The sequence below is a fragment of the Solanum tuberosum genome, unplaced genomic scaffold (genome assembly GCF_000226075.1).
Source record: "Solanum tuberosum cultivar DM 1-3 516 R44 unplaced genomic scaffold, SolTub_3.0 scf00331, whole genome shotgun sequence".
Taxonomy (NCBI): domain Eukaryota; kingdom Viridiplantae; phylum Streptophyta; class Magnoliopsida; order Solanales; family Solanaceae; genus Solanum; species Solanum tuberosum.
Window position 1 is genome coordinate 307,159 of NW_006239253.1, and position 20,041 is coordinate 327,199.

Here is a 20,041-nt window from a genome sequence, read left to right on the forward strand (position 1 = left end):
GCACCATCTCGCGCAGCTCAGCAGAGGCTGAATACAGGAGTCTAGCCTCTACAGTAGCTGAAATTGTGTGGCTAGTTGGCTTATTCAAGGAGTTAGGGATCTCCTTGCTGTTACCAGTTCCTATACATTGTGACAGTAAATCAGCTATTCAGATTGTTGCCAATCCAGTCTTTCACGAACGCACCAAGCATATTGACATTGATTGTCACTTTATCCGAGAAAAAATACAACTTGGATTGGTTCAACCAATGTATATCAACACAAAAGAGCAGCCAGCAGATCTACTTACCAAAGGACTCACAAGCAATCAGCATTCTTATCTTGTTTCCAAGCTAGGATTGAAGAATATCTTTCATACTCCTAGCTTGAGGGAGGATGTTAAACAGTTAATTAAATGCATTGCAGTGCACTAACAGAAAATGTACACCTGTCAGTCTAGTTGTTAGAGTTAGTTAAATTAACTGCTTCAGTTTAGAATATAAATAGTGCTGTATAGATTGTAATAGCTAAGCTTTCTCATTCACTCATTGTTCATGAGTTCAATACAGAATTTTCTCTCTTCTTCTCCTTCAATCAGTCTCTCTCAAATTGTTATTTCTCTCCATTGATTAGTTAGAATTCATTGAAGTTTACAACTTCTTCAGTGGAAACAGAAATTTCATTGGCCTTCTCCTCCGTTTCTTGGCGAATCTGACCATCTGATGGATCTGCTTGGACACATCTCAGTCGTTCATTTTGAGATCGGGAAGGATCGAACGGCAAAACGAAGTGATTTAATCGAAATCTCTGATCTTCGTTCTCCGATGAAATGGAGGCTTTTGGATAAGCAAAGTCAGAATTTAGAAGGCATAGATAATTTGTATTTGCAGTCTTATGACACTCAAATAGCCCCTTACGCATGGGAATATAATAAGCCAATTTTGTTCCTTCAAATATAAACTTGTATACTTATTTTTTTGATAAACAAGATAATATATTAATAACTAATATGCATCAGTAGAGGCAGACCAGTTTGCCTGCTGTTACAGTTTAGAGGAGGGGCGTTACTAGTATTATTACACTTATACAACATAGATTTTGGCCGTTTTAGCCTAACAAAACGAGTTCCTGCCTTGTCTGCTTCAACTTTCTTCAAAACAAAGGGGTGGAACTTCCCAAAAAGAGTTGGAGTTAGCTGACTGCATAATGGCCCCCTCCTTTGCAAGCGTGTCTGCTACACTGTTAGTTTCTCGATATCTATGGAGTATGGGGGGGGGGGGTTCCCTAGCTGGTGAAGAAGAACCTGCAATCAAATAGAATATTTGAATATTAGGATGATCATTAGCAATAAAGTTTAAAATCTCCTTACAATCTACATTTATTTCTAGAGGTATTAGTTTCCTCCTGATTGCTATTTGTAGTCCTTGTAGCAAGGCTAGGAGTTCTGCTCTAATGTTGTTTGTTTCCATAAGGTTTCCCATGTATCCTATAATCCAATTCCCCTCTGCGTCCCTTATTACTCCACATGTGCCTCCTCTGCCAGGATTTCCTATGGAGGAGCCATTCGTGTTTAATTTGTAACCAGTAAGGGGTGGTTCCCATTTGACATAAGAGAGACTAATATTATCAGCCTTTACTTTATGCCCTGCTAAGGCCAAATATTCCATAGCATGAATGAAAGGGGTGTTAGTAGAAATTTTGGTATGGGTATTCTTATAAAGATTCTCATTTCTAGCTAACCATATGTTCCACAGATAGAAGGGAAAAACGTCTTTCCATTTTAATTTATTGTTGATGGGAAAATGCATAAGTACCCCCTAGCCTATGCCTAAAATCCCTAAGACACACCTATAATTTTATACCCCTTTTCGGCCTACGTGGCACTATCTTGTGGGCAGTTTGAAAAAATTGTCAACACGCGCTGGGGCCAGAAGATAGTGCCACGTAGGCTTAAAAGGGGTAGAAAATTATTTATAAAATAAGTTAGGGGGTAATAGGACCTTAGTATAGTATAAGTGTGTCTCTGAGATTTTGGGCATTTTTCCCTATTGTTGATAGTAAAGTCCAGTTTCCTAAGAGCCATCTACTTATGCATTTTCCCAAACTATAACAATATAATTGTAACTTCGGATCTAACACAAAATAAAATATTTACAAATTTTACAATCCCAAATTTCATTTAGTTTCCTGGTTATTTGTAATTTGGTTTATCCTATAGATGACTCCGAGGTCTTCCCAGTGCTTACGAACACTAGGGCATTCAATGAATATGTGTTTAATAGTTTCTGGTGTATTACAAATATGGCATAGTCTGTTTATGTCAATTCCTATTGCGTAAAAAAAGGTTCTGGTTGGTAGTCGATTGTGTTGACATAACCAGAGGAAGAATCTTATTTTATTTGGGCACTTTTGATTTTCCAGATCCACTTGAAGTCAAGGTGTGAGTGTGGAATTGGAGAGTTTGAGTTTTGGAGCATTTTGTAGACTGACTTCACTGTCAGTTTACCTATTGTGCTCGACTTCCATAATGCTTTATCCTCCATAAGAGGATTTTGGGAGACATAGGTATAGTCAACTTGGTTAAGGATTTGGATTGGCAACACGAAGGAGAGCTTGTCCAGGTTCCAAGAATTTTGTTCGAGAGTTTGGGACACTTTTAGATCGCTTTCGAGCATGGTTAAAGGGCCCTGAATTTGTTCTCTTATGGATTTATGATTTGGGAGCCACCTATCTAGCCAGAAGAAGGTTGAGTGTCCGTTACCTAAAACTCATTCTAAGCCCTCTTGACAAATCTTCCAGCCTATGATGAGGTGTTTCCATACTCTACTATGTGTTTTGCCAGCTCTAGAATCGTTTGTTAGATGACCCTTAGCATATTTGTTAATTAGTGTAGAGGCCCAGATTGAGCTCTGCTCGTTGAAAGCTCGCCAAGCTAGTTTTGCGAGGAGGGCCAAGTTTTTCTATCCAGCCCGTTGGATTCCCAAGCCCCCCTCCAGTTTTGTTTGAGTAATCTTCTCCCAACTTAGTAAATGGAACTTTCTTTTGGTAGTAGTACTTCCCCAGATAAAGTTCCGTTGTATTTGGTCTATTTTATTTGTAATTGAGCTAGGCAGTTTTGTGTATTGCATTACATATGTAGGTATGCTATTTAGGCATGATTTAGCTAAAGTGGTTCTCCCAGCAATATTTAGAAACTTAGTTTTCCAGCCCGCTAGCTTAGACTGTAGGTTATCAATGATAAATTGAAAATGCTTATTCGAGAACCTATTAGTTATTATTGGAAAGCCCAAGTATTTTCCAAAGCAGTCCCCATTTTTTATATCCAGATTGTTGGAGATAGACCTCCTTAATTCATCTGGGGAATTTTTGGAAAAGATAACTTTTGACTTGTTTTTACTGATGACATACAAAAATCTCCTAAAATTTTTATGATGGTCTCACAGTTTGATACATTGGCTTTAGCCATTAAGACTAAGTCATCCGCAAAAAAAAAGGTGTGATAACTTAGGACCTTTTGGGGAAGATTTAATAGGGCTCCATCCTTTTATGCTAACCTCATATTCGATTTTTCTGGATAAAACTTCCATGCATAGTATGAAGATATAGGATGACATCAGATCTCCTTGTCGTATCCCCTTAGAAGGTTCGAAAAACTTTGTTCTCGTTCCATTTATAAGAATTGCAATTTCACTGGTTGTGATGCAAGACATAACGAGATTGATGAACTTTTGCGGGAAATTAAAGAAATGGAGTGTATTCCTGATGAAATCCCATTCCAACTTGTCGAAGGCTTTTTCGAGGTCTATCTTTAGAATCATGTTAGCACTTTTACCTTTCATTTTTTGGAAGTGAGAGATCATTTCCTGGATTATAATGGCGTTATCACTAGTCTGCCTATTTCTAAGAAAACTAGTTTGATAGGGCCCAATTAAGTTTTCTATAAAAGGTCGTAGTCTTAGGGCTATAATCTTAGTAATGATCTTGTAGGTCGTATTACAAAGACTAATAGGCCAGAAATCCTTAAGGGAGCAAGCGTTCTTGTTTTTTGGAATGAGGCATATATGGGTCTTGTTTATATCCTTTGGAATGCATCCCTTCTCGAAAGATTGTGAAACTAGATTTATTATTGATTGCCCAACTATATTCCAATATTTTTTCTAGTAGAAGTATGGATGTAGGTCGTCCGGTCCAGGAGCTTTTAGGGTTGGAAAGATTTGACGGCACTCCAACTAACATAATGAACCTAAAAAACCAATCGACTTTCTAAACAATTGAAAAAATCATAACTTGATCCAAAATGTTTTTTTAAATAATTAAAAAAAAAAAAAAGTGAAATTGAGTTTCGTCTCTACGTAGGAGTGGTGAAAATTGAATTATTGAATCAAATCGGAACTTACCGTATCAAAATTTAATTTATAGTATCGAATTGGTATCTACTTTAAATTATTGGAACCAATTAGAAGCAATAAACTAAAATTTGAACGTACACCCTAATGAATTATTTATTATCTATATAAATTACATTAACGAGTGATTTGAATGTCTTGATTGACATGTGACGTCAAATTCATAATGATAGGGTTCAAGTGGAGGTCTAATGTTTATATTGGATTTCTCTAATAGCTAACATAATAAATATTGGACAAAATATGAACAATGTCTTGTCAAAAAAAAATTAATAAGTAATTACTGAATTATACATTTCGTATATCGTACCAAAATTTTATTTTTCATACCAAACTTTGAAAGTTCAATGTTTGGTATCTATTTTCAATTATCACTTACAAAAATTGAATTTTGGAAATATTGAACACTCACCCTTCATTATTTGTTTACCATATATATGGGTGACATTAACGAGTGTTTGGATTTGATGATTCACATGTGACTCCAAATTCATAATGTTAGGGTTTGAGAGTGGAGATCTAACCTTTATATCTTATTTCTCTGAAAGCTAACATGTCAAATGTTGGACGAATATTGAACATATCTTGTCGAAATATCTTTTCTTTCATTATGTAATTACTGAATTAACGTATCATAATTTACCATACTAAACTTTGAAAGTTCGATAGTTGATATCTATTTTCAATTATCGATTACAGAAATCAAATTTTAAAAATACTGAACCAAGTACACAACGCTCACCCCTAATAAATTATTTACCATATATATGCGTAACATTTACGAGTGATTTGGAAGTTTTGATTGACATGTGACACTAAATTTATAATTCTAGGGTTTGAGAGTAGAGATCTAAACTTTTGTATCTGATTTCTCTAAAAAGCTAACATGTCAAATGTGCGACAAATTATGAATATGTCTTGTTAAAATATCCTTTTCTTTGATAAGTTATTCTTGAACTACCCTACCAAAATTTATTTAGTACGATTCAATATTCTTTTTTATTTCTCTTTATAAAATTAAAAATCCACTTAACTATCCGGTACAATTATATTTTATATCAAAACCTATGATTTTCTTTAAAGAAAAAAAAAGTTATTTTACTCATTTTTTTAACAAACTTGTCTTCCCATAGAAAATAATTTTCAAAAATATATTAAACTACCGCACGTGGGAAATTGGCTAGAAAATATTTCATCCGCACCAAACACATCAATAATGTAATAATGCTTAGCTCCGACTTAGGCGTAAGATTTTGAAGTTGAAACTTGAAATTTGAAATTTTGAGTTTTTTGAATTGTAATTTTTGGAACTTAAATGATCAAACAAATATTTAATGATAAAATTTGAAAATCTAATTCAAAATTTATAGCTTAGTTGACCTTGACTCACCCCTAACAAACGTTGGACACTTGCCACTTGATCCTGCTTCATTAGACGAGTCTGTAAATGGCCCACTTAATTGCATGAATAATTTCATGAATGGTCATTCAACTTTTGGAAAAATCCTACTAAGGTCATTTTTGGTATATTTTGGACAATAAAGTCACTCAATTTATGGGGATATCTAACCGAAGTCATTTTTGTTTTTTAAGACAATAAAATCACCAAACTATTGTCTTTTGACTTAGAAAATATACGACACATATTTGACATATTATATCATATCAATCTTGTTTTAAAATAATATAATGCATTTATCCCATGACCCTAATGAATTGTACTTAGTCTAGTTCGATTTTAATAATGTAAAAATCGACTTAATTTTGATTTTTTCCTAAAAATTGATTCAAACCAAATCATGAACATCCCTAGTTTCTTGGTTTCAGGAGAAAATATCTCGGATGCCTATTTCTTCTTTGGAAGTGCTTACTTATATGCAAAAAAGTCTAGTCCATGTTAAAGGATGAAAAGACAACACATAGTTTGAAAACTCTAGTTAATAGCACTTGACTACAATTACAACTTGGTTGAGCTCATGCATTGGGCTTGAGGCTGATTGGTCTCACGCAAAGAACTATTGTGAGTGCACTCTAGCTGCAAAGTAAGATGTTGTGGAGGACAATGATGTTGTAGGGTAAGTATTGTTGGTCGACATATCACAAAGTGGTTTTGGATGTATGAAGGCAACACTAGTCCAAGTCAAATAAGTGGTAGTGATTCAAATATATATTCCTTATTCGATATAAGAAACACCATCATATGCTTGATTATGATCTAGTCAGTTCTTTTTGTCATGATCCGACTCCTTCTTAGTGTAAGTGGCACACTGTAACTTGTGTGGCATCTATAGTCCTAATAGGCTACAAGCTTGCCTAATGATTGTCCCGAGATTATTGACACTACCCTATGCCTATGGCGAAGCTTGCCTCAAAGTCTTAGCTTTAGCGCTTCCTCTTACTCGATTCCATGACCTTAGGATCAACTTTCTAGCATGATATTAGGACACATCTCATCCGTTAGGTCTTGTTCATGCGTACGTTGGGGGTTGGATACAAACATACTAATCCCTCACCTGAACTTGAGTATCGTTCTCGTACGCACAATCTTGTCCTCCAGCTTAACAGTTTTCTTGTGTATGTGTATGTGCCTTACGCTTAGCTTAAGTAGGAAAGCATCCGATCCTTAGCCTTTGTCATGTGCGTCTTCTATACCATGCCTTCGTCTAACAAAACTCACATATTGTACATACATCTCAGATAGCGCAAATTCGACCCACGAATGCACGTCTAGGACAACAGACCTAATTTGCTCGCATAGATGAACCCACCCAAGCTCACAAGTCAATTAACGAGGATTTGAAGAGAGCCCCTCAATAGCTCAATAGACATAGAAGTGTTATTCCATCACAAAGGTAGTCGACAAGTCCTAATCTTTCCAACTATCAATCCTTCACTACTTGTTCGACACCCAACGTTGGCCATAGGCCATGCGCCATCCATGGAGTTCCTAAATTCGTATGGATACCTTAGGAACTCTTTAAGTCCCTTGATTTTCCTCTTTAAGGCAACATACTTAGGGTGATCGACTGTCAACTGGCCTGGGGAAGGTTGGTAGGTTGTCACCATGCATACCCCTATTATGTATGGTTTACAGAAATAAACTACACCCATGTTATATATGCTTTAAAAAATAAACTCAAGTGTGAGGAGTAGACATGTTTCTGTTAAAAAATGATGATGAGTTTTCCCGATCTCATATGAACTCCAAATCAAGTGCCATTTGTTCTTAACAACTTCTTTTGATTTCGTTCACACCTCCGTGAAGTTTCATCCCATGCATGCTCATGGAACAAGTTATAGCCTTCAGAAGCTTAAACTAATTATGACAATGCCACTACTTCTCGGCTAAGCCAAGCCCAAATGTAAACAAACTCCAAATGGCACCAAAACTTGGTAATCATATCTAAAAATATCCTAGTAACAAGACTTTTATCTGAATTTCCTACATTCCAACTATTGCTCAAGAATGTACGACAATGGCACTTGTGGCATGCACATCGCCGTCACCTACAAGCTAAACCCTGAACTCACCTCATGTCTTTCATAAACTCATTGACACTCTTAGGACTTGCAATACAATATTTTTAAATGACTGTCGCCTCCGCATTGCCCTTCTACCAGATGCTGATTATCATGTCTGACATTAACACACGACACATGTATTGTTGTTACTTGTGCGACCTACTCGGGGCGCCTAATGTCATGGGTACTAAGGCACAATGAAAGTAGCCCATAACTAGAAAAGTTTGGTAGGTGTCTGCCACTTTTAAAAAATTAAGGGATCTAATTGTCACATCCTCAAAGCACTAGGGGTTGTAGGTGAAAATTACCTCTCACAGATACGTTACAGATCAAAAGCACTTTCTCATATTTCTTCTCTGCTATATATATATATAAAAATGGAGTCCTAATTGTTTCTTCACCAGTTCCAGAATTCTGAATTGCAGTACCACAGGAGGATCTCTAAGGTAAAAATTCTTCTCATCTCTTCTTCAGTTGTGCTTTTATGGTGTTTGATTATCTTCCTGTATGTGTAAATTTGTGCATTCGGAGTTGATCTAGGGTTTTGTTTTATGTTAAGTTAGGGATTTGGTCTGCTATGGCATCCAAGCGGATTCTCAAGGAGCTGAAGGATCTCCAGAAAGATCCTCCCACCTCTTGCAGCGCTGGTACCTTTTTCTTCTCCTTCTACTTTTAACTATTTTTAAAAAAAAAATTCTAGTACTGTTCTTGCTGGCTTTGTTGAGATTATAGGTTTGCTACTTCTTTTTTATTTTCCTTTTGCTATATCTGGACAGATCTTCTCTAAAAGTTATCGTTTTGATTGCTCAGCTTCATGATTAAATGGTTAACATTTCTAGTTTGGGGAAGTGTATAGAGTTGAAGCTGTTTTTAGTAGTTTTACTAGTTTTAGTGTATGTGCGTTGCTCGTGAATTCTGTTGTCTATTAATAAAAGAATCGTATAAAAATATATAAACTTTGTGTTATAAGAATTGACGTCGAGATAAATGCAACATTCATTTGAATTGAGAAGTAAAATTGGGTTGATGCAATAGTTGAATTCAATGTAATTGGGTGTCTGTTCAACCTGCAAAGAATAATAATTTAGGTTAAGTTGAATTTTGGGGATGAATACATGCTTGAAAGCATTTTGGCCATTTGGTTATCTTCATCAAGTCGAAAAAAGCGAACAAATTTGCAAAAAAATAGATTTAAAAGAAACTTTCAATTGATTAAAACTTGTTAAATGATATAGTTTAGGCATAGGATCTGATTAAATAACTAAAACTATCAGGTAAATAAAGTTTTGTTTTCTTTGTTATAAAGATTATTCTTTATTGTTAACCCTAAAAGGAGTTCAAGGAACTCAAAAAGTTCTTTAATGTGATTTTTCCCATGCTATAACAAAAAGAAGACTTCAAAACCTAAATGGAGTTGTAAGTACTCGAATCTTGACCTAAAACATTTAATAGAGAATTAATTGGTTAAAATTTAATAACAAATAAAACAATTCCTAAACCTAAATGAGTTCAAAGTGCTTGAAAGTTCTCTAATGTGATTTTTTCTTCTGGTTTAATATCACTGGATCTTAAAGAAGTGTCAGATTCTTCTCTGATACTCTTTAAGCAAATTCTCCAGATCATTATTTCGGCGAAAATCTTAAATCACATCAAACTCATTACTAGTAAGAGAGAAGGTCCGAAGTGTATAGATTATATGTCGATGTAATTGAACTCCTAAACCTTAAAGAAGTTGAAAGTACTTGAATTTTGACCTAAAACATTTAATAGAGAATTAATTGGTTAAAATTTAATAACAAATAAAACAACTCCTCAACCTAAAGGAGTTCAAAATTCAAATTGCTTGAAAGTTCCCTAATGTGATTTTTTTTCTGGCTTAAACTCTTTAGATCTTAAAGGAAGTGTCAAATTCTTCTGTAATCTTCTTTCTACATATTCTCTAGATCATTATTTAGGCCAAAATCTTAAATCAAATTAAACTCATGACTTATTAAAGAGAATATCTGATTAGGTGTATATATTATGTGTCGATGTAATTTTATATGCTGGGATTCGGTGTGTTTTTGAAGATAGAATTGTGTTGAATGTATTACATGTCACCTTGGATTGAAGAAGTTACTGATTAATAGTTCAATTATAAAGGAGATACCTCTCTTACATTATTTCGATATATACCCAAAATACTTTGGACTAAATACTAAGCAATTTAAGAGCGAAAGTTTAACAAAAGAATATAAACAACAAACAGTTAATGTCCATCTCTCATCAACAAGCACACCACTTAAGATAGGATAAACACAACGTAAGTATTAATTGTGAATTTGTGATTATTAAATTTAGCTGATTTTGTAGTCTTGAATATTAGGGAAATATTAATGACTATTTTGTGTGAACTCTTTTTTAAAAGAGTATAAAAGGCGAACAACAATTCATCTAGGGGCTTCGTGCTGTTAGTCTAATGTAGATATATATATTGATTATTAGTAACCCATAAATCATTTCTTCTTAAATACCACACTTGGGGTTCACATCAGGATTCGAACTCATGACATGCGCCTACCACACATATCACGCCATACTACTCAGTGAACCAAAGCCTGTTCTTCTGGCACATGATTGCATAAATTCAATTGCTTTCTTGATTTTTTTTTCCCCCCTTCTGTCTTTGGGAGGGAAGAGGGAATATCAGGTCATACTCTTTTTGTGTGCTTTGAGTTTATATGATATTTAATGGGCTGCAAATGAGAGTCTTGGTAGAACTTAGCTCATCCCAAAATAGATCCTAACGAGATGGATAAATCAAAGAGAAATCTTGAGTTTGATAGCAGGTCAAATGGATTGGTATTCAGCATCGACTTTGAAAATAAAATCAATTAGCATTATTTTAAGGGTAAAAACTCCGCAAAGTATGTGTAATTTGTCATTCCTACCCTCTGTTAAAAGTCCCTTCATTTTTTGACAACTGCTATTCTAGGAAGACACAACTACAACAACAACAACAACATACCTAGTACTATTCTAGGAAGAATCTACTGGGAAAAAAAGAAGAAAAAACCATGGAGACTCTAGGACTTTAAGTAGAGCCTCAGGCCCTCATTAACATCTGCAAAGCTGTTCTCTGATTCTTGTGTTTTGTTAAATCTGCTGCTTGTATTGTGTGTTGCTGAAGAAACTTGTTTAAAGGTCTGCATGTGGCAAGTTGTTTTCTCATTTCTTGTGTTCTTGCTTATGTTATCTGTAATAGGCCCAGTGGCTGAAGATATGTTTCATTGGCAAGCAACAATCATGGGTCCAGCTGACAGTCCCTATTCTGGTGGAGTGTTTCTTGTTACCATTCATTTTCCACCGGACTATCCATTCAAGCCACCAAAGGTATGAAATTAGGGATGTGTATTGTTGATAACACTTGATGATCAACTTGTTTGTTTGCTTATTAACATGATATTTCTGAAACTTCTCTTGCTTCTTTTACAAAATCAAATTTGCTTATCATTTTTAGGCTTGTAATTTTACTGTATCAACTGGATTGAAGCTTCTTTGTTCATTTTATTAACCCTTTCTTAGGTAAGCATATATATGAAATCTCAACTCAACTGGTGTCAACTGTTGATTGTGATCCTTTTCATTTCCTATACAAAGTCACAACTCACATTTGTAAATGGTCTTCAATGAAATTTGAATTCTGGGTGTTTGACACCATCATATGTAATCTAACTGATTTTAGAAACCATGTCATCAGGTCCATTAGATTTTAATCTTGGTTAGTTCTTTTCCCCCAAAAACTATGAGCAGCAATAGCTCATGTTACAAGATTTAAGCAGGCAGAGCACACTGTATTTGAGAAGATGATGCTACCTATGAAAGTACTTGAGTTCAACTTTAGTTCTGTCACTGGTCCCATGCCCTGTGATTACAGTTTCAAATGGATATATGCCTCCTGTTTGGTCGACTGACCTTCGATGATAAGGAAGCCATGGTAAAAGGCCGTGGATTACTATCATTGGCAGAGTGCATTCTGTTAATGCAGTCATGAAGGTCTTGTTGTTATTTGAGAAACTGTTCTGCAACGCTTGCTAAGTTACCAATGCATAGAACTCTAGTCTATTGTCAACAAGAGAGTATAGTTTGTCCACTTGTTTATTTCAACCAAGTGGTACGCCAGATCTAAGGTAGGAAGAGTACATCATATTGTGCAAATTGAAGAAGTATGGCTTAGATTTCTCTTTTAGTCAAGGCTTGGTGCATTGACAAACCATGAGATTTTGGAATCTCGGTGCTCCTTTCTTATAGGTGTATTAACAACTTAAGTGCAAGTTTTGCACATTGCTTGAGAATCACATAATAGAATTTCTCTTCACATCTTTTTAACTGTGACATAATATGTTTCAAGATCTATTTGCCAAAGCACGTAAGTTTAAAGAACTTCTATGTGCAAAATCAACTAGGGACATGGATGGCACTTCCCCACCTGATGTTGTTCTGCAACCTCCTTTACTTCTAATTTATTTTTCTTCCTGTCAGCAAATTTCTTGTCTTCATTTTATGGGATAAATGTGCAGGTAGCTTTCAGGACAAAGGTTTTCCACCCGAACATCAATAGCAATGGCAGCATATGCCTAGACATTTTGAAGGAACAGTGGAGCCCTGCACTTACCATCTCCAAGGTTAGTTGAATTTCTTGGTATAGGTTACCGGCCTTACCACACATGGATCTTTTGATTTTGGTTATTTACATCCTGAGATTTGTGAAACAGTAAATTTTCCCGTAAATTTGAACTATTTTACCAGTCAAGTGCAGACTGGGCATTCATCAGATTAGATTTTAGTTGGGTGTATTATAGGGGGGTAATTAATTTGTCCCTTGCAGGTACTGCTCTCTATCTGTTCTCTGCTGACAGACCCTAATCCTGATGACCCTTTGGTGCCGGAGATTGCTCATATGTACAAAACTGATAGGAGCAAGTATGAGACAACTGCCCGGAGCTGGACTCAAAAATTTGCCATGGGATAGTTGCTGTGACCATATCTGGAGGGAGGGCTCCATCCCTGCTGTGGTATTTTGTATTATCTATGGAATAGTTGCTGTGACCATCGGGCTCCGTCCCTGCTGTGGTATTTAGTATTATATATTATGTATTAAGAAATTGTGTTCTTATGCATAATCAAACTTAAAAGCTTGTATTAAGAAATTGTGTTCCTATGCATAATCAAACTTAAAGGCGGGAAAGTCGAACAGGGTCCTTCCTGAAACAATTTGATTTTCTCTTTGCTTGCAAGAATGTTATTAGTTATGGTGTTAAAACTCTATGTTGGGTTCAAAGTATGCATTTTAACCCTTTGCATCTGCACTTTAGTTATCACTTGCCTGCAGATCATTCCCAAACTTCTTTGCGGAAGTTTATTTCAAGGGTAGTTTGCTACAAAACGTCGATTATGAAACTTATTTTCCAACATCTATTAAGGAAGTCATTTTCCTCTTATGAAAATGTTTTCCAAAAATTTTGTCCGACTAATCGTGAGAAAATTTTAATTGGTCAAAATATTTTGAAAAATATTTTTTCGGGAAAACAAGTTCTTTAAAAAAAAATAAGAAAATGACTTTCCTAGTGAGGGAAGGAAAAACAAGTTCCATAAGTGATTTTCCAATTCATGGTCTCCTCCCAATGACCTCAACCTACACCCGTTGACCTTCTCACCCCTCGTCTCCCCCAATAGCCCACTCTTCACCCTCGTGGTGTTTTTCTAACTTACATCTAAATGTTCTTGAGACAATATAGTTTTGCTCAGTAGGAAATAAGTTAGAAATTCACTTGTAAGAAAAAAAAATCGGAAACATTTTCCTTCAAACCAAACACACTAGACTTGTCTCATTAAATCTCTCTATTTTTATTCCATCTATATCTCTCTCCTTAAATCTCTCCGTTTTATCCTTTCATTCATCTACTTCCAATTGATATACTATCAAAATATATTTCATACTTTTTTATACATATTCGTTAATTGAATATGATAATGGATACCAATTTCAACTCAAATGTGATATACGTAATATCATACATTATATGTATACTAACATAATGTATCTCAAATAAATAGGTGCTATACATACTAAATACATTGATAGTATATATACATATTATTTTAGTATTTTCTATTCTAAGATATACAAATCAAATTGAAATTTCATAAAGGATACTCTGGATTTTATTTTCAATCTTGGCTGTTTGAATAAAATTAAAAGATGTTATTTGCTTTAGCGACTTCTTTTAAAGTGAGGAAACTAAAAAATTACGTGAAAGTATGATGAAAGTTTAAGTACTTGGAGATTTTAATAGTGTAATTGATTGGTTATATGAATTTTTATTTTGTTGATGATGATTTAATTACTTCTGATGTATATAATAATAAAAACAAAAGTATAGTACTCTGAAAATATATACATATCTAACTCCGATTTCTCTTTGATTTTACTAGAAATGAAAATCATGAATTTGTGTTTAATTTGCAGAGTGTAGTAATATCAGGTGTTATTTTTTCTAGCTCTGGTTATTTATTTTTCTTTTCCTTTTATGTTTGGCCAGATTCTTGTTCTTGTTACATATGTGTGAGCACTGAAGGAATATAAATAAATTTTAATATCACAAAATATTAACAAAAATTGCCCGTCTAGCTCAGTTGGTAGAGCGCAAGGCTCTTAACCTTGTGGTCGTGGGTTCGAGCCCCACGGTGGGCGTTTTTTAAACTTTATTTCATGAGACAACGCAATGACTTTCTAATTTTGTGCGTTTTTTAAACATTTTTTTCATGAGACAATTTCACAATGACTTTCTAATTTTGTTTTGATGTCCTGTTCGAAATTTATATTAACCTTTTTTTCATTAGGACAATTTCACAATGACTTCCTAATTTTGTTTTGATGTCTTGTCCAATATTTGTATTGGAGTTTGACTAATTCAAATTCAAATTCGCTCTCTTCTATAAAATTCATTTGAAGAAAGCGCTCCATATTAAAAACTTGTCAAAGTAATTTGAATTTGTGTCCTATAGAGTCTATTTAGGGGAAACACCCTCTAGCAAAGATTTTTTTGTATTGAGTATTCGAAATCAACCTATAATTAGGTAAGGAGTAAACATATCCGTTGCTCACCTCCTTTAATATTGAAATTTTAATTTTGCATTTGAGCTCCTTTTCAATAACAACAATATATCTAGTATAATAAAATTTAAACATGATAAAATATACAATTTTTTCCTAACATTACGATAACATTTCCAAATGTTATGCATCAGAACTCTAAAACAAAAAAAACGCAAAGACAAATAAAAAAAGAAAAAGAAAGGCACTATAAACTTAAATCGACACTAAAAGAGTAAAAATAACACTTGATAAAAATATTGTTAAAGTTTGATTTGCAACAAAGAAGTTTTTGAAATTGTTTTACTAACTATTTAAAAGGAAATAATTATATTTGTCGACCAAACAAGCATTATTTAGCACGGAAAATATATAAACGCTTCATATATCGTTTATTCTTAAATATGTTGAAATCTGAATAATTTAGTTGAATGTAAGAGTGTCAATCGAACCATATTGATATGGAACTAGATTGAATCGATAATAGTCCATATCAAACCAACCCAAACCTTATGAGACATGCTTTGTTGGTACACCTTGAAGACCCAAAATCAGCCAAGTTCAAAACTCAACTAAATAAGCGAAACAAGTTAAATCAGCCGATCCATTTGTTAAGCATACTAAATATCATAACTAACATATTCCTTCGACATTACACATTTCAATGAAAAATAATTCAGTCTTAAATACTTTTAAAAAAATAATATACTTTCTAAACAAAAATTTTTTTAAAATATTTTTTAATTGAAACCCGACCCAATATGGTTTGAAATCGCATAGTTACTTCAAATTCTATATAAGTGATATAACTCACACCGATTATATCCAATACTCCCAACCTAATATCCAACCCGATCATGAATCGGCTGCATAATCCGTCAATCAGTCCAACTTAGTGCCAAAAGTTTAGATAAACAACTAATGAATAGATCGTAATTCGGGTGACTAAATAAAATATATAGCTAAATACAAACATCATAATATGAAGAAGTTGTAGAATTTTCTAAAAGCATCATTGTCTCCTTTTGGAACATTCTTGAAGAAGAAGAAAAATGCCCACTGTTTTCTGTAAGTAAAAGAAAAACAAACAGTGGGCAAGAGATTCCAGAATTTCAATCTTTATACTTACATTCACAATTCCCAAATTCCATAAACCCTAATTCACAAAATCCTCAAGCTTTTTCATGGATGCCCCGGAAAGTCTTCAACCTGTTTGTGGGCAAGAAGCACTTGATCTCCTAAATTGCACCACTGAATCGCCTTACGATAAGGAGAAATGCCAAAGGTTGCTTGAAGCTTTGCGCCAATGCGTAATCAACAAGGTAATTTTCCATTTTTTCTAGTGTTGTTTGGTTTGATAAAATTAGTGTTTTTTCGTAGCTGTTGAATTTCTGCTCCATTTGAGTTTTGATTTTGCATTTTTGCACCTTTGTGTGGTTGATAACTAGATAGTCTAGGTAGAGGAACTATAATTAAGGGTTTAGAGAAAAAAACCTTTTTTTCCTGAACCAAATTGAGTTATAAGTAATGTAGGGGCGGAGGCAGAGCCTGACAGAGGCGAATTTAGGATTTGTAGAACATGAGTGCATCACTAACAAAAAGAAAGGGAACTATGCATTGAGCGTGAATTGATTCATTGTCCTCTGGGTAAATAAATTAACATTCAACCAAGTGCTCCATTTAGCCGTTTTGTAGCATTGGGCGCCAACGGATAATATTATACTCCTTTGTACCACTTTTAGAAAATATATACATAAAGTACCTAGTCTATAAATTTGCCCCTGGTGTGTGTGTGTTGGGGGGGGGGGGTAGGGTCAAAGAATACCTGATACTTGTTAGCGGGAAGTAGCAGGTATTACGTTGACTAAACCTAGGTGCAAGCTGATTTAGGACACATCAAATTTTAGAAATGCAGAGGCTAGAGGATTTCTTGTTTTCTACCATCTTTAGATGTAGATAAACTACATGTTGAGTGAAACAAAATTATTTTTTTGTTCTAGGGTTGCAGGCTGTATGATGCTAACTTCTTGATCATGGAATCAGGGGAAAACAGAATCTTTAAGAAGTGACTAGCTAGTCTTGTTCATTCATTGTAAATGTTTAAGTAAACAAAATGAGTTTTGAGGAATTGTTTCGCGGAAGTGATAGAATATTCTTGTTGGCGTGATGAACCATGTTGTTTCCAGAGGTGCTTATGATAGATGAGATCGTGGTAGATACACCAATTGTTATGAGAAACTTTTATAATAACAATGGTGTCAGAGTCTGCTTACAAGCATCTCGATTATCCCACTAGGTATTTGCCACCTCCCACCCGCCACCAAAACTAAGGCATATCGGAAGATCTCACCTAGTGTGTTCTGTTTTTGCTGAGTTCTGAGTAACGTTAGAAACTACTTGAATGTTGAGTTCAAATTTCATGTCCAATGGTTAATTTCTTTGATATGCTTGCTTGCCCTTCAAGATCATTGGAAGGTGAGGAAATGATTTACTCATGATTCATGAGAAGCTAATTAATTTTCTCTTGTTTCACTTTTTTACATATGTAAGGAACATAATTAGAGTAGAAAAGACAAAGACAGCTAAAAAATAATCTTGAGCTTGTTATTCTGTTGCGCATTGCAAATATCAAGTAGATTTGTAACCTTTTATTGCTAATTTACTGATGTCATGTTGATTAGAAAATGAATAGCTAGGATCTTTTCAGTGGAGACAGACAAAAAGTAGGTGATGCCACTGTTGGGCCAATATTGTATTTCTGTAATTAAAGCATGTTATTTTGAAGGTAAAGCATGATAATATCAGACAGTGTTATGTTAAAATCTAAGTGGACACTTAGATGAGACAATGGACATACAAATGTTGAAAGCTAGTGCAAAAGGTTGGGTCTAGTTTCAGAAACCTTATGCCAGAATAGACTGATATAGACTTTATAAAGGTTCAATCGCAGCATGATAGAAATGTAAGAAAACAGATCACTTCACAAAATCATAAAACTAAACTCAATACTATTTTACCACTAACACCTTTACTATTTCCTGTTCTCATGTTGTGATTTTTTTTTTGAGAAGTCTCATATTCTGAAATTTCATCAATAAATTTGTCAATGTGAACTGTTCTGGACTTCTGGTAGATCATGTTTGACAGATGGAGCAGTTGCTCCTGTACTTAAAAAGATACACGGTTCGGGAGTGCCTACCGAACATTTAACACATTATTCCTTGTTATATATGTACTCTAACAACGATATCTCAGTCCTAAACAAGTTGGGGTTGGCTATATGAATCCTCACTAACCATGTTTTTAGTTTCAGTTCAAATCGTATCATCGTCATACCAAATAAATATAACTGAAAAATAAATTAAATATATTCATATAAATAGTAGTAATAGAAAATAAAAGTCCTCTATATATTTATAGACGTATAAATCTGTGATAAGGTTAGAATACACATATTGAAACAATAGTTTCAAGATCAACTTATTAACAAAACTAAAACCTATTCTCGACTAGTATATATCACCTATATGGATTTTTTTGTTTCACTGTGCCCAGGTCTTCCACGACAACTTCTTTTCATGTGATTTTAGGTATGCCTCGTCCCCTTTTAACACTTTCACTCGCAGTAGTTTCACACCTATAGAGCGGTGCATTTACAAGTCGATGTATGACAACTTAACAATCTCTGACCTTCCCTCATTTTATCCTCAATCTGTGTTAGTTGCACCTTCCGGCGATTGTGGCCTTCTTAAATCTTGTCTATTCTTGTATGACCACACATCTATCTTAGCATCCACATCTCTGGAACACTCATCTTGTGGATATGTTGGACTTTAGCGGCTCAACATTTACTATCATATAGCATTGTCGGTCTTATAACTATTTTGTAAAGCTTACCCACTTTTGTAGACATCCTTCTATCATATAACCCCACAATAGCTCTTTTCCAACCAAGTTGAGGTCAGCTATATGAATGAATCCTACTGACCATGTTACTCCGTTTAAGCTTACCAAATATCTTGCTACTACAGCGAAAACTGCCTTGTAGGTAAAAGCTCATTATGGGAGCATGTTTCTAGTCAGTTGGCTTGCTTTCCAAATACCATCAATTTGGCTTCTTTAGTGGAGACTAATTCTTGAAAGAGAAGTGTGTGTTGAAGAAAATTTTAATAATGAACATTTTATTCTTGCATGAGGCTTTCTGTTATGCATCTAAGCAGAAAACATTCATAAGAAACTTGCAGTAGTCTCTGTTTACAAATTCGGATGAAATGTTTTTTAACACTCCAACGTGTCTTAGCATTCAAAGGATTATATTTCAGCAGGAGAAGCTAGTATAAGTTTTAGCTCCCTTGTGCGTAGCGGTTATTGATTCATTAATTATTTTCCTTAGTGTTCATTACACTTGTTTATATATAGTAGAGTAATTTGTGTCTTGTTGTGAGTTGGTAATTTTCATATAATGGTGATTTTCATGTTCTTTTGCAGAAAGTAAAGAAGTTCTCGCTTTCTGATCCGAGGATTGGGAAACCAGAAGGGAGCAATGAGAAAAGAAGTTAAAAATGTCTTCTGTGTTGTGAATTTGCTCTTGATTCTTCTAATTCAGTGGAATAGGAATTTACCTTCTTATTTATCGTAACAGAAGATAGAGTTTTTTAACATGTACAATTGTCCTAAATATCTCATTTCTGTTTCGTACATCGGTCATTTTATGATCTTCTTCTTAACTACTTTTACTGTTTTAGCAAAAGTTTTAGGATGAACCATAATAGCAGGTGCAGCTACGCTGAATTTGTGGGCGAGAAATAATTGTGTTAAAAGTCTTTCTGTTATTACTTTGAAATCATGAAAATTCGGTATGGTTTGAGAATTCAAATAAGACATATATGTTCAATGAAGGGTGAAACAATCACACATCCAATTCACCGTATCTCTTAGTGACCACATAAATTTCCGCAGTGTAAAACGATACAAAGCATTTATCAAGAAAACAACTGCT

At 34.4% G+C, this 20,041-nt stretch overlaps 1 protein-coding gene and 1 non-coding gene across 3 annotated transcripts; both read left to right on the forward strand.

Moving 5' to 3' along the window:
* The first annotated feature begins 8,249 nt into the window (after positions 1-8,249).
* Positions 8,250-13,214, forward strand: LOC102603677 (ubiquitin-conjugating enzyme E2 28-like). 2 transcript variants are annotated; one of them, XM_006360639.2, is made up of 5 exons: positions 8,250-8,353; positions 8,467-8,554; positions 11,152-11,279; positions 12,467-12,571; positions 12,775-13,214. In XM_006360639.2, the coding sequence occupies exons 2-5, from the start codon at positions 8,485-8,487 to the stop codon at positions 12,916-12,918; spliced, it is 447 nt and encodes a 148-aa protein (XP_006360701.1). In that variant the 5' UTR covers positions 8,250-8,353; positions 8,467-8,484; the 3' UTR covers positions 12,919-13,214.
* A 1,353-nt stretch (positions 13,215-14,567) lies between these two features.
* Positions 14,568-14,640, forward strand: TRNAK-CUU (transfer RNA lysine (anticodon CUU)). Its single transcript has one exon. It is a non-coding gene; the product is annotated as a tRNA-Lys (tRNA).
* Positions 14,641-20,041: the final 5,401 nt, after the last annotated feature.

Bases quoted from the DNA above. Each gene is read 5' to 3' on its own strand.
- LOC102603677 (XM_006360639.2), top strand. From the start codon at position 8,485: ATGGCATCCAAGCGGATTCTCAAGGAGCTGAAGGATCTCCAGAAAGAT. The intron at 8,555-11,151 runs GTACCTTTTTCT...TATCTGTAATAG, and splicing joins TCCCACCTCTTGCAGCGCTG to GCCCAGTGGCTGAAGATATG. The intron at 12,572-12,774 runs GTTAGTTGAATT...TGTCCCTTGCAG, and splicing joins CTGCACTTACCATCTCCAAG to GTACTGCTCTCTATCTGTTC.